At 38.8% G+C, this 13,851-nt stretch overlaps 1 protein-coding gene across 1 annotated transcript in view; it reads right to left on the bottom strand.

Annotated features, from left to right (window-relative positions):
* The window catches only part of fat3a (FAT atypical cadherin 3a), a 570,475-nt gene that overhangs the window by 168,495 nt on the left and 388,129 nt on the right, over positions 1–13,851 (bottom strand). Inside the window, exon 9 of the mRNA XM_059964604.1 lies at positions 1,808–1,947. Within this exon, the coding sequence (XP_059820587.1) occupies positions 1,808–1,947 (140 nt within the window). The remainder of the gene's footprint in view (positions 1–1,807; positions 1,948–13,851) is intronic.

Raw genomic sequence — 13,851 nt, 5'->3', positions numbered from 1 at the left:
TTCAGTAACTTGGAAATTTTATTGTATCCATCTCCTGACTTGGGCTTTTCAATAACCTATTTTGCAGAGTTCCCTGGAGTATTCTTTTGTCTTCATGGTGTAGTTTTTGCCAGGATACTGACTCACCAGCAGTTGAACATTCCAGATACAGGTGTATTTTTACTACAATCAATTGAAACACCTTGACTGCACATAGGCCTCCAAAAACAGACCTCCATTTAACTAATTATGTGACATCTAAAACCATCTTACTGCATCAGTGAAGATTTGGCGTGTCATATTAAAGAGAGGTGAAAACTTATGCAATGAGTTATTTTGTGTTTTATATTTGTAATTAATTTTGATCACTTTGTAGAGATCTGTTTTCACTTTGACACGAAAGAGTTGTTTTCCGTTGATCAATGTCAATAAAAGCCAAATTAAATTCATTGTAATTCAATGTTGTAAAATGATAAAACATGAAAACTTCTGGGGGGGGTGGTGAACACTTTTTGTAAGTATTTATTTCAATGAAATACAGAACAAATTAGAACACTACCAATAGTACCACAGTAGTATAAAATTATGTTTATTTCCTAATAGTTATCAATGAAGGAATCAGAAGGAATCATCCAGCGTAAACATCAAACAAAATTAACGCAGACACCTATGCAGATAAGGAACTACCTTCATACAATGCTATTCATGACTGCATCCTCTAAATTTTCTTTTCCATTGTAACACCCAAGATGGTTGTCAATGCCTTCAAATTCTTTGTAGTTCCTAATTTGTTGAAGTTTCATTTTCACTCCTGGCCATTTCTGGCATCTCCAAGCCCGAATGCTTGAAACCGCAGTGAGCAAAACAGTTATAAATTATCTTACTGCTAATTTCTTGTCAACTATCAGTGACAAAAATCACTGCATTTTGAACACAGACACATGCTACTGATGCTATTTAAAAACTACTCTTAACATGAGTTTATTCAATTCTACAAATTATGCAGCACACTCCATGAAGGAGTTGTGGAAGTAGCTTCAACATCACTGTTAAATGGAACCTTAATAAATACTTGCAAATGAATCATTTACAGGGCTATAGGGAAGTAGCATTCAAACTGTGAGTAAAGGGATGCTGTAAGAGTTCATGACGCAGGACTTCTATATCTTGTACAGCAGCTTGTGTCACATAAAAAAGAATTACATACTGCCTCGGGAAAATCCCCTTTACATTAAAGAAATAATTTCTGGACAATTAGATGTTTTGTGCGAAAAGAATTGTCATTGCCTGATCCAACAGCTCAAATAGTGAGCTATTTATGTCACAGGCAGACCATTATTTGAACAGTCTTCTTTGGCTGCAGGGACTTTTCTGATTTAAGATTTATTAAGACTAAAATTCATAAATTCTGGGTCGCTGTTCCTGAAGTACAGGCTGGCATTTTAACTAATTGAACTACTCTCCTTATAAATATTCCTCCTGCGTGCATCTTCCATTACAGATAAGTCACACACTAGAACTTCTCTACTGTGCATATCCACTAGTACATCTGTGAATACATAAAAGTGAACTGGTTCAATAAACAGGTGTACTATCAGCCTGGCAATGTCTGTCTTCTCTCTCACCTGTGAAATAGATCTTACTGCTTGTTTCATCAATGATATATACACAAATTTCCCTGACAGTTTATCTCATAGTATTTTTTAATTCAGAACCAGACAATGTAATGAGTTTGTCCTTATTATAAACATTAAACTGCCTATTAAAACAGTTAATTTAAAATGCCAGGAAATAACAGACATCAAGATTATTCATTTGTTGGCTTTACCTGTGTAACAGCTGAGTTAGTTCCATCTGTGACTTCCACAGTCATATTATAAGTTGCCCTGTGCTCTGTATCCAGTGGCTTGGCGATAACAACGGTGCCAACACCCTTCTCTATTTCAAATGCACTGTCATAATTTCCACCTGTAAAATGCAACATGCTATAAGCACTATCCAATCAATGAGTTAAAAGCACGCTGAAAGAGGCAATATCATTCAACATGGTAACAGGATGACACACAGATACTATATTTTGTGGTTGTCTTGAGATAATCTTGACAAATTATACTTCTTATTTCACACACATTGAAGATTTTTTATGACTTGCATATGCTTGGTTCCTAGAAGTTACATATCCAATGGGCAAACGAAGTGCTGATATTTTCGGTCAGCAGCAATGAAATCGTGTTTTTTTTCACCTTGAGGAAACAAGCACAGATATTCAGCAGATTCTGGGTGTAAATTTCACCTTTTCCAATGTGGCACCATCTATAAATGATTGAGTCCAAGAAGATGACTCAGGAATTGGAACCGAAATGGAAAGTAAAAAAATGAGAGTAGTCTGGCAAGGAACGCAGACTACAATAACCTCTTTAGATATTTAAAAATAAATTGGTTACAGTTAACCTAGATTCATTAAAGGCTATTGAAGGGCAAAAGGTTGAAGGACAACCTTTGGCCCATCTAGTCCATGCTGAAACCACTTAAACTGCCTACTCCCACTGACCTGCACCAGGACCATAGCCCTTCATTCACCTACCATCCATCTACCAGGCATGGAGGGGTATTAGGAGGTAAATTACTTGCCACAACATCTGAACTGATCTTGCGGCCATGGTATTTATGTGACTTTCTGGTGACCCCATTGATATTAAAGGTGCTTGACTCAAGTAATCGTAATGTTCAGGATTGGTAGTTAATTCCTCTCTTAGGGTTGGTCATTTTCTCGCCCAGATGTTGTTTGCCACTTTAAATTCAAGTTCACTGTCATTTAATATATGCAGCACCTCAGGGACCAAGGTGGAAAACACAATACATACATCACAAACAGCACAGAAAATAATATTAACAAATAAAAAGTATGCCTTTACATAATTTATTAGACCAACTAAAGAAAAAAAACCGAATAGTAAATCACATTAGATAACTGACCATGTTTGCTATAGAGAGAAACAGGTTATCACTAACACCAACTTCCAGAATTCCACCAGAGGCAGGCAGGCACTCACACCTTTCCATTACTAATAATGCAAGTTCAGGGCCTCTGTCTTTGGATAAGCCAAAGCCAAAAGTTGGAGATGCTGTATCAAAAAGATCACAACTATACCAATAATCTGTTAACTTCTTCCAAACGGTCAGAAATCTTCATGACTTACCACTAATGGCAGCGATATAGAGATATTAATAAAATGTTATATAAGTAATGACTGTCAGCAATTGAAATTCAACTGTTAGGACAAGTTTTAGTATACATTTTATTTGAAGATTAAATGCAAAATAAACCTTCATATCCAAAGCAGACTGAAAGTTAAATAATATGTTAACTATAACAGATTAGAACAATGATTACATGCAATTAACTTCTCCAAAGTCTCAGACATTGATGAAAATTGTCAGAACAATACAAATGCAGGCTGTGACTATCAGCTTTCACCGTCTGAGAAATGCATGGATATTTTTGTGTTTGCAAAGCATCAAGAAGTCTGGATTCATGCTATATTAGAAAATGAATGAAAATAAGGAATATTATCAAGTTAGCAATGACAAAATAAAGGCATTCATATTTCAGTCAAGGATCAGCAAATAACAGCTGATTATATTCACTTCTATAAATGACTCCAACGTTTTAGAAGCTCATAAATCAAAAGCGTTACAATACAGTACCGGGGTTTTCTTATGTAACAATGTTTTTGTAAGGTCATTGCCCTTTCCAAGTACCCAATGATCATGTAAAAGCCTCAATTGTTTAGGTCAGTGACTAGTTGGTAGCTAACACCACTGTAAGTTCAGTTCTGTCTTAAAAACCAATGGCTTTTTTCTATGAGGGGACAATTTACATGACACAAATGCACTAATTTTGAAGAACTGAAAATTCACTTGTTGAGATATATGTACTAGGGCATTATCCTGATATCTTCATCAGTGCCTTAGAGCTTTGTCAGTCATTGAATAGTGTTGGGTAGAGATAGGGAGAGTTGAATTTAGCCTCAGTTTGAAAGCAGCCTTAATTTGATATTTCTGAACAAAGCATTCCAGAATAAAAGAAAAAGAATTAATTAACGTCTATAATTAAAAGTCAAGCTTGATTGAAAATTACAGTACACCATGATAGATTTATCACCAATTCATCAAATGAAAGAAAAGGAGAATGAAAATATTATGCACTGCTGGCAGCCATATCAGCTAATTTGTAGCAGTTATAAAACTGCAATGCTTAGTTGTTCTGTGCATGGTATGATTTTAATTTTAAGCATCTTTCATGATTTCTGATTAATATATCTTTAATTTGTGAGCATATTTGTTGTACAAAAATAACAAATATGCAGAATGCAAACAAATGGACATAATGCCGCTAAAGGATATGAAACTCTAGTCAGAATTTACTTAAAAAAGAATTTGCAGAGCCACAGAAGGATTATTAATAATTTTGAGTTAAAGCTTCTTTTATTCAAAACGCAAATCATTATGCAGATTTTAAACAGTAATGACAATTCAGAAGGCTCAGCAGAATATTCCTCTTGGTTATAAATTATAAATGATATGCAAATGGATCTACAAAGTGACTGAGATGCTTTCAGTAATTTTGCTTCAAGTCATCTACAGCCAAATATCTCTATTGTTTCTAAAGTGACAAAAGAACACACAGATGTTTCAAAAGGATATTTCTCATATAATTAAATCTGTGATGACCCAAGCACACTACATTTGAAGCAAGACATAAAGTTTGAACATATACGTTGTGTCAAGTGAGAAAATGAAAGGATACAGCCAAATTAAATGAATGGGGACAATAACAAGGGTGGAAAGGGAAGGAAGATAGAAGTTAAAAGAAAATTCGTTTCACAGGCACAGTCTGTATTCCAGAGATGAATGAGAGGAAGATAATAGCACTTTGTTTAATGGATGTCAAAAATGGGCATGTAACTACTGAGATGAATATGGCATGGGTTTGACTACTTGATATTTTAGTGCATTCCCTCAGACAAATAGAAAATAAGATACATGTGGGAGGAGCTACGATGGCATTCTTCAAGCTCATCTGCAGATGCAGCTTAATTTCTACCTTTAATGCTTCTCTTTTTCCTTTTCCAGGTGGATGGGGTTCTGTCGAAGACTCTGAGAGCTACAGTCAACCTTTGGTTCTTTATGGTGATGAGACCCACCCTGGGGCTCACTGACTGGCCACTTTTAGATATCGCATAGTCACGACCTAGAAGACTAGCGCCTTCGGGGCTCCGAGACTTTGCGACCCTGCGGATGAGCCAGTTCTATGCTGATGCCACCGAATGAAGCTCCAGCAGAGGAAATGGAACACGGGACCAGCTGCTGGGGGCTCTGAACACGCGTGCTCCTTCTCTCTCTCGTTGGTGGAGGAGAGCTTGTTGCCAATTCTTGAGTTGGAGAACTTGGGGGAAAGAAGCGATGCAGCAGACTTTAACACCATAAGTGAGCGAGTTGTTTGTTTATGCACGTCCCCCTTCTTGTGAAAGGGTGACACCTCTCTGTCCCTTCTTAAGGGGAGAGAGTACCTAGGCTATGCCGAATTGTCGGGTGAACAATTAGTGTTTGTTGTACTGCAGATCACGGTCTTTACTGCTTGCTTGGTGGGTGGAGGGTGTTGATGCTTTTTCTTGCTGAAGTAGTTTGGGGAGGGGGAGGGTCATTGCTGCTGCCGCTTGTGTGTCAGGGAGGCTTTGGGGTTCTAATGTTTTACTGTCACTCATTCTCAAACTTCCGTTTTTGTGGATGTCTGTGAAGAACGAAACTTTCAGGTTGTATATTGTCCCCATTTTCTGCTTTTAAATGGAGCTATTGAACACGACGTGTACATTACCAACTGGACTCAGCAAAAGGTCAGTAAGGTGATCAGCTTAAGGAATCTGTAAAATTCAGCCTAACAGAACCATCTACCTTGTAGAATACCTAAAATTGAGCACAACTTATTCATACTCTACACATCCTAAACAAATGTCATGCATTTCCATACATCAATTTCAGTTTCACCTTTGAAGAGCAACAGGCAATTGAAAGACCTTGTTGTTCTCAAAGGGAACTCCATGCATCATCTAGCGATGTTGGTCAATAGGTTCTGTGAATGTCCCAACATGCACGAGCTTCTTCAGTTTTCAACCACTATAAACCAATGCCAATAGCGGCTATTTTAGCTCCAAATCAAAACCAGAAGAAACACCTACTTAATTAAATTTATGTGAAAGGATCCTTCTCTAAGTTTTCTAATTCAGGTTAAGGGGCTTGCAGTGGGTATCACTTATACAGACAGATTCATTTCTGATCACTCCTGCAGCACAGAAACAGGCCATCTGGACCAAGTTACATGCCAACCATCAATGTGTCCAAATCCCATATTATTCCTTCCTTATTCCCATCAAGCTCCCTCAGATTCTACTGCCAATCCACACAACAAGGGGTAATTTACAGTAGCTAATTACTCTACAGACCTGCAAATTTTTGGGGAAGTTTAACGCCACAATGATACAGCAAAATATAGCAACTAGAGTTGCTGCCTCGTGACTTCAGCGACCAAGGTTCTGTCCTGACATCTGATATTGTCCATGTGAAGTTTTCACATTCTCCTCATGGCCACGTGGATTTTCTCCAGGTGCTCCAGTTTCCTTCCCACATCGCAAAGAAATGCATGCTGATGGGTTAATTAGTCTCTATGAATTGGCCCTAAGTTGTGGATGAGTGGTAGAATCTCAAGGGTTAATAGAAATTCGGGGAGAATTTTAAACAACAGAATTTTATTACCAGCATAAATGAATGATTCATGGTTGGTGTGGCCACATTACCCTGAATGGCATTTCAATTCTGTATCAACTTTGACTCCAAATCCAGAATATTCAAAGGAAACCCACAACCATAGGAGATTGTGCAAACTCCACACATACAGCACTGGAGCTCTTTCAATGTTTCTTTATAAATCTTTATACCTATGATACAAAATGTCTATATAAACTTAATACACAGTGATCATATTCTCCTGGCTTGGTTTCCCAGCACCTACGCTCCGTCCATCAGAACAAGTGGGATCTCCCTGTGGCCACCCATTTTAATTCCACGTCCCATTCCCATATGTCCATCCATGGCCTCCTCCACTGCTGGGATAAGACCACACTTAGGATGGAGTAACAACACTTTATATTCCATTTGGGTAACCTCCAATCTGATGGTATGAACATTGATTTCTCAAACTTCCAGTAATACCTCCACCCATGCCCCCCTTCACTATTTCCTATCCCCTTGTCCCTCTCTCATGTTATTTCCTTGTCCACTCATTGCCTCCCTCTGGTCCTCCACCGCTCCCCACTTTCTTTTTCCTTCCATGGCCTTTCACCATTGTCTCTTTCACCAGACAACTCCGAGCCCTTTGCTTCATCCCTCCCCCTCAGTTTCCCCTATAGCCTGGTGTTTGTCTCTCCCCTCCCCCCACCTTTCAAATCTACTCCAGGTTTTTTTCCAGTCCTGCCGAAGGGTTTCGTCCTGAAATGTTGACTGTACTTTTTTCCATAGATACCGCCTGGCCTGCTGAGTTCCTCTGGCATTCTTTGTGCGTTGCATTACTTATTGCAAATTAATTTGTTATTCTGTCATGTGAATGATAAACAGCATTTATGCCTCAAGACTCTGATAATTAAGACTCATAAATTTTCTGGATTCTGTTTCATATTACACAGTGATATAATAAACTTTCAAGTGAACTCAGTGTGCTTAAAGGAAGACAGGAAGCAGAACATAGTGAGTCAGATGCTGAACCATCAGAACCTCTGAACAATCGGTCTATTATCAGTATTCTCAAAGATGCATATTTTGTTGGCACCTGGTTAACTTTCCACTGTCCTTTAGGTATGATTCCCCAGAGGGACATTTTCTAGTACGGTATTACCAAAGAATTGGTGCTATGTCACTGTCCCTTACAGGCAGGCGTCCTTCATGATTACTATCCACTTAAGTACATATCATTGGGCTACCGGATAACAAATGTCAATTTGTGTCATCAAGCCACGTGTTACTGTAGTTCTAGCTTTATATCGATGAGGTACAGTATGAGTACATCCAAAAAAACCATTGTACAACATCAAAAAGAATTTAGATTTCAATACTTAAAAGACAGAGAACATTTATCAATAGTAAAAATGCGACATTAGCAAAGAGAAGTAACTAATGCAATAAGAGAAAATGTGCTTATTTATTGATTATGCCTGGCAATTATGCATGCAAGTGGGCACCTATGGCATTTACAAAACTAGTATAGGTCATGAGAAAGGATTATTTTTAATCTCCATTTTTTAAAAAATGATTTCTTATTATTTACCAGTGTATAACAAACCAAAATTGCCTTCAATGTAATTATAAAAACATTTCCATACCAAATTAAACATTGGTTTGTTAAAATATAAAACTCAGTTGAAATGCTTGGTGCAATCTATATCTAACAAGCTATAGTTTCAATGCATTACAGGATAATCGAGTTGTTTGAAATATACAGTGCCTTGCAAAAGTATTCAGTTCCCAACCCTTTGTTCACATAAATGAGTATTACAACCAGGGATTTTGATCAATTTAACTGAGAATTATTATCCGGGTATCACATACTCCTTTTTTCACAGTACAGCCCCTAAAAAACAGGAAAAATTGTAAAGCATGAAAACTAAACATTTGAAAACTGCAATGTCAGTTGTTTAAAAGTATCCATCCCCCTTTGTTAAGTACTTAGTTGAACCACCTCTCAAAGTTATTACAGCCAGTGGTCTTTTTGGATAAATCTCTATTAGCTTTGCACAATGTGATGGAGTAAGATTTGCCCATTCCTTCTTGCAAAATTGATCAAGCTGTGTCAGGTTAGCTGGGGAGCAGTGGTGGATAGAAATCTTGAGATCTTTCCAGATATGCTCGATCAGGTTAACATCAGGACTCTGATTGGGCACTCAAGGACATCAACTTTCTTCATTTGAAGCCATTCTATGTTTGCCCTGGCAGTGTGCTTTTGGTCATTGTCCTGCTTAAAGACAAACTTCATCTCCTGTTTAAATTTTCTGGCAGAGGCTGGTAGGTTTTAATCAAGGATCTCTCTGTATTTAGCAACATTCATCTTTCATCCATCCAGACTTGATTTCCAGTCCCTGCTGCTGAAAAGCATCTCCATAGCATGATGCTATCTTCACCACATTTTGCAGTAGGGGGGTGTTATTTGGCTAATGCGGAATATTAGATTGATGGCACAAGTACCGCTTAATGTTAAGGCAAAAAAAGTTCCACTTTCGTCTCATCCAGCCACAAGATCTTCTTCTACATCTTTACAGCATTTTCTAGGTGACTTTACAGGCAATGTTACGTTTTTTTTTAGCTAGGGCTTCTTCCTTCAAAGCAAATTTTATTATCAAAGTACATATGATTCATTTTCATGTGGGCATACTCAACAAATCTATAGAATAACTATAACAAAATCAATGAAAGACAGTCTAATTAGGGTGGTCAACCAGAGTGCAGAGCACAACAAACCGTGCAAATGCTAAAAGAAGGAACAATAATATAAATGAACAATAAATTCCAAGAACATGAGATGAGAGTCCTTGAAAGTAAGTCATTGATTGTGGAAATATTTTGATGATGGGATAAGTGAAGTTATTCCATTTTGTTCAAGAGCCCGATGATTGAGGGGTATTAACTGTTCCTGAACCTGGTGGTATGAGTCCTGAGGCTATCATACCTTCTTCCTGATGGCAGCAGTGAGAAGAGAGCATGTGCTGGGTGGTCGGGGTTTCTGATGACAGATATTGCTTTTTTGCAACCGTGTATTTGTGTTCAATATGGGGAGAGCTTTACCAATGTTGGACTGGACTGTATCCACTACATTTTGCAGGATTTTCTGTTAAAGGGTATTGTGATGCAGCCAGCAATATACTCTCCACGACGCATCAATCGAAGTTTGTCAATCTTTTAGAAGCCATGCCGAATCTCCATAAACTCCTTAAGAAAGTAAAGGCACTGCTGTGCTTTCTTCATAATTGTGCTTATGTACTGTGCCAGTAACAGGTCCTCTGAAATAATAATACTTAGGAATTTAAAATTGTTGACCTTCTCCACTTCTGATCAGCAGTGGCTCACGGACCTGGGGTTTCTTCTCCTGAAGTCTATGATTAGTTTCTTGGTTTAGCTGACATTGGGTGAGAGGTTGTTACTATGACACCATTCAGTAAGATTTTCAATCTCCCTCCCATATGCTGATCGATCACCACCTTTGATTTGGCCTACGACAATGCTATCATCAGCAAACTTGAATATGGCATTGGACCTGCACTTAGCTACACAGTCATAAACATAATGCGAGTAGATCGGGGGCTAAACACACAGCCTTGTGGTGAACCTGTGCTGATGGAGATTGTGGAGGATTTTCTGTTGCCAATCCAAACTGACTGGGGTCTGCAAGTGAAGAAATCCAGTATCCAAATGCACAAGGAGGCACTGAGGCCAAAGACTTGGAGCTTATTGATTAGTTTAGAGGGGGTGCCGGTACTGAACTCGGTTGTCGATAAGGAGCATCCTGATATGTGCATCTTTGCTGTCCAGATGTTCCAGGGGTGAATGAAGAGCCAATGAGATTGCATCTGCTGTTGACCTGTTGCTCCGAAAGGCAAATATGCATGAATCCAAATCATTTCTCAGGCAAGAGTTGATATATTTCATCATTAACGTCTCTAAACACTGCATCACTGTGGATGTAAGTGTTACTGGACTATAGACTATGGACTATCATCATGCTCTTCTTGGGCCCCGGTATAATTGAAACTTGCTTGAAGCAGGTGGGTACCACACGATGCCGAAACTAGAGGTTAAAGATCTCAGTGAACACACCAGCAAGTTGATCAGCACAGGTCTTTAGTTTGTGGCCAGGTACCCCGTTTGGGCCGGATGCTCTTCATGGATTCACTCTGCTGAAGGCAGCTCACATGTCAGCTTTAGAGATGGAAGCCATAAGGATCATTGGAGGATATGGGAGTTCCTGATGATTCCTCTATGCTTGATGATCCAGCTGAGCACAGAAGGCATTGAGCTCATCTGAAAGCGAAGCCCTGCTGTCTCCCATGCCACTTGATTTAACTTTATAAGAGGTGATGGTATTCAAGCCCTGCCGCAATTGTCGAGCATCCTTCGTTGATTCAAGTTTGGTCTGGAATTTCTACTTCGCCTGTGACAACGGCTTTCCTCAGATAATATACGGTCCTCTTTTAATTTTCTTGGTCACTAAACTTGAATGCCTCTGATCTGGCTCTCGGCAAATGTCAGATCTCATAATTCATCTAGGGCTTCTGATTGGGGAAGACTCTGAGTAATTTCGTGGGGACACACCCATTTGCAGCAGTTTTTATAAATTCAGTGACAGTCATTGTGTATTCATTCAGATCCTTAGATGAGTGCTTGAATATGGCCCTGTCCACAGACTTGAAGCAATCCCATAGCCGCTCCCTTGCTTCCTGTAACCGCAGCGTTGTTGCCCTAATCTGAGGAGCTTTGCTCTTTAGCCTCTGCCCGTATGCAGGTAGGAGAAGGACAGCCAAGTGACCCAATTTAGCACAATGCAATCTGGGCATGGAACAGTAGGCACTCCATATCTTAGTAGTGATCTAGTATGTTGGGACCTCTGATGCTACAAACTATATGCTGATAGCAACTGGGCAGATGAAGTCTCCAACTATAATTTGAAAGGCATCGGGTTGGATTGCTTTTTGACTGGGGCAGCTCCATGCAGTATCACGAGTGCTTGATTACAGTCAGATACTGGTGGGTAGGTAATCTGCAGTCAGGATTACAGAGGAGAATTCCCCAGACAAACAGAACAGACGTCATTTAATTGTTGGGTGCTAAGAGTCAGGGGAACACGAGTTCAACAAAACTGCCATGTTGGAATACCAACAAGCTTATCACAAAACACACACGTCCACTTTTGCCTTTTCCAAATCAGCAGTTCAGTCCATTCGGTAAACGAGAAGCGTTTAGGTCTGATCGCTGTATTTGGCTGCCTGGAGAAAGCCACGTCGCGGTCAAACATAGAATACAACAGGATTTCATTTCTCTCCAATACAGCAAACTTGTCCTCAGGTCTTCAATTTTGTTCTTCAGTGACTGCACATTTGCCTACAACATCCCTCTTTGTTTCAGTCTATCTTGCAGTCCTCCCCACTCCTCCCAACCGCCTTGCTTTTGGCCATGGTGATGAACCTTCATTCTCTTAAAGGTACTGTGCCTTCCTGGTCCACCAAGTCCTTCAGTTGATCGTGAGATATGAAGATCATTGAGTTGATTTAGAAGTCCATTTGCTTAGAGGGAAGTTACAAGTTGCAGATTGCAGTGAGAGTAATTCAAAAGGGGTATATTTATTTGTAACAATTGTCTGCAGCCCACACAACATTGCTGATGATCACCAGTGCCATTTTTGAATTCCTTAAATACCCTTTTTGTGCAAGACCTTAGAGATTGTGGAGCTATAAATGCAATTTCCAGTTCTAGCTATTGACCTCTGCAGCTCACTCAGAGTGACTGTTGGCATCACAGTAGCCTCTCTTACAAATCCAATTCTTCTCCAGTGACTAAGTTTAGAGGGTCGACCTGACCTACGCAGTGTGCCTGTGGTTTCATATCTTTTCCCACATTTTCATGATGGCCTGCACTGAGTTCCAGGTTACATTCAGTGTCATTGAGATGGTCTTGTACCCTTCCCCAGATTTGTGCTTCCCTATTATCATTTCTATGAGCAACACATACAAAATACTGCCTGGCCTGCTGCGTTCCACCAGCATTTTGTGTCTGTTGCTTGAATTTTCAGCATCTGCAGATTTCCTCATGTTTGATCATTTCTCTGACTTGCCTTGAGTGCACTTTTGTCTTCAATTTGGTTTGGTTTATTGAAAATCTGCCATACCGTTGGACCTTTCAGAGAGGGGGTCGTATTTATTCAGGTAATCTTCCAATCCTCTACATCAACAAAGTGGGCAAGTCGGTAAGATAATATACAGTAATGTATCAGAGAAATATTTACCATAGTAAGTACAAACGGGATGAATAGCTTTTCAGCCTCACAGTTTTGGTTTTTAATTTTCAGTAAATTGTTGACAGGTTTTGACATTTTTCTTTTGATTTGACATGATACAACTAGAGTAGCTCCATGATTCTACTTCGATATATTTTAAACTTAGAAAATGAGATGGTATAATGTTAAAATAGTTGTAGGGGCCAAATACTTTTCTCAAGGCACTGTATGTCATAATGCTAGAATTGGCAAAGGTAGGAAAAGAGCAATAAATAAAATATGTATGTGCTTTTAGTAACACTGAGAGGGAAATAAAAAACTCCAGGCTGTTCAGATGGAAAATAGGGTTGTTAAATAATGAAAATGTTCACGAGATCTGCTGAGACACTGCACTTAATTCAGGCATATTTTATACACTTAACAGAATATGAAATAGTTATCTTATTTTCAAGGTTTCCCTTTCTCATTCAGATGATTAATGACAAATTGAAATATACAAGTACCTTCAAAATATATTTTACTGCTCAGTCATAGAAGCTAGTGATATATAATTCATTAAAGGGATTAATATTTGTCTAATACATAAACATAATCCTCTAATATACTCAGTATTACTTAGTAAAAGGAAAATACTCCTTGAATGCCCAGGATAATCCCAAAGAGGGACTTGTTTTGCATTCTTCGATACCTATAGAGAATACTACTAGTGAAATGCAATCTAATTGCACAAGCAACCACTTCTAAAATTTGCATATGCTTTAATTACATTTATGAATACTATA

Source organism: Hypanus sabinus, chromosome 3 (assembly GCF_030144855.1).
Source record: "Hypanus sabinus isolate sHypSab1 chromosome 3, sHypSab1.hap1, whole genome shotgun sequence".
Taxonomy (NCBI): Eukaryota; Metazoa; Chordata; class Chondrichthyes; order Myliobatiformes; family Dasyatidae; genus Hypanus; species Hypanus sabinus.
Note: the sequence above shows the minus strand (reverse complement) of the source record. Positions and strands in the feature narration are given on the sequence as shown.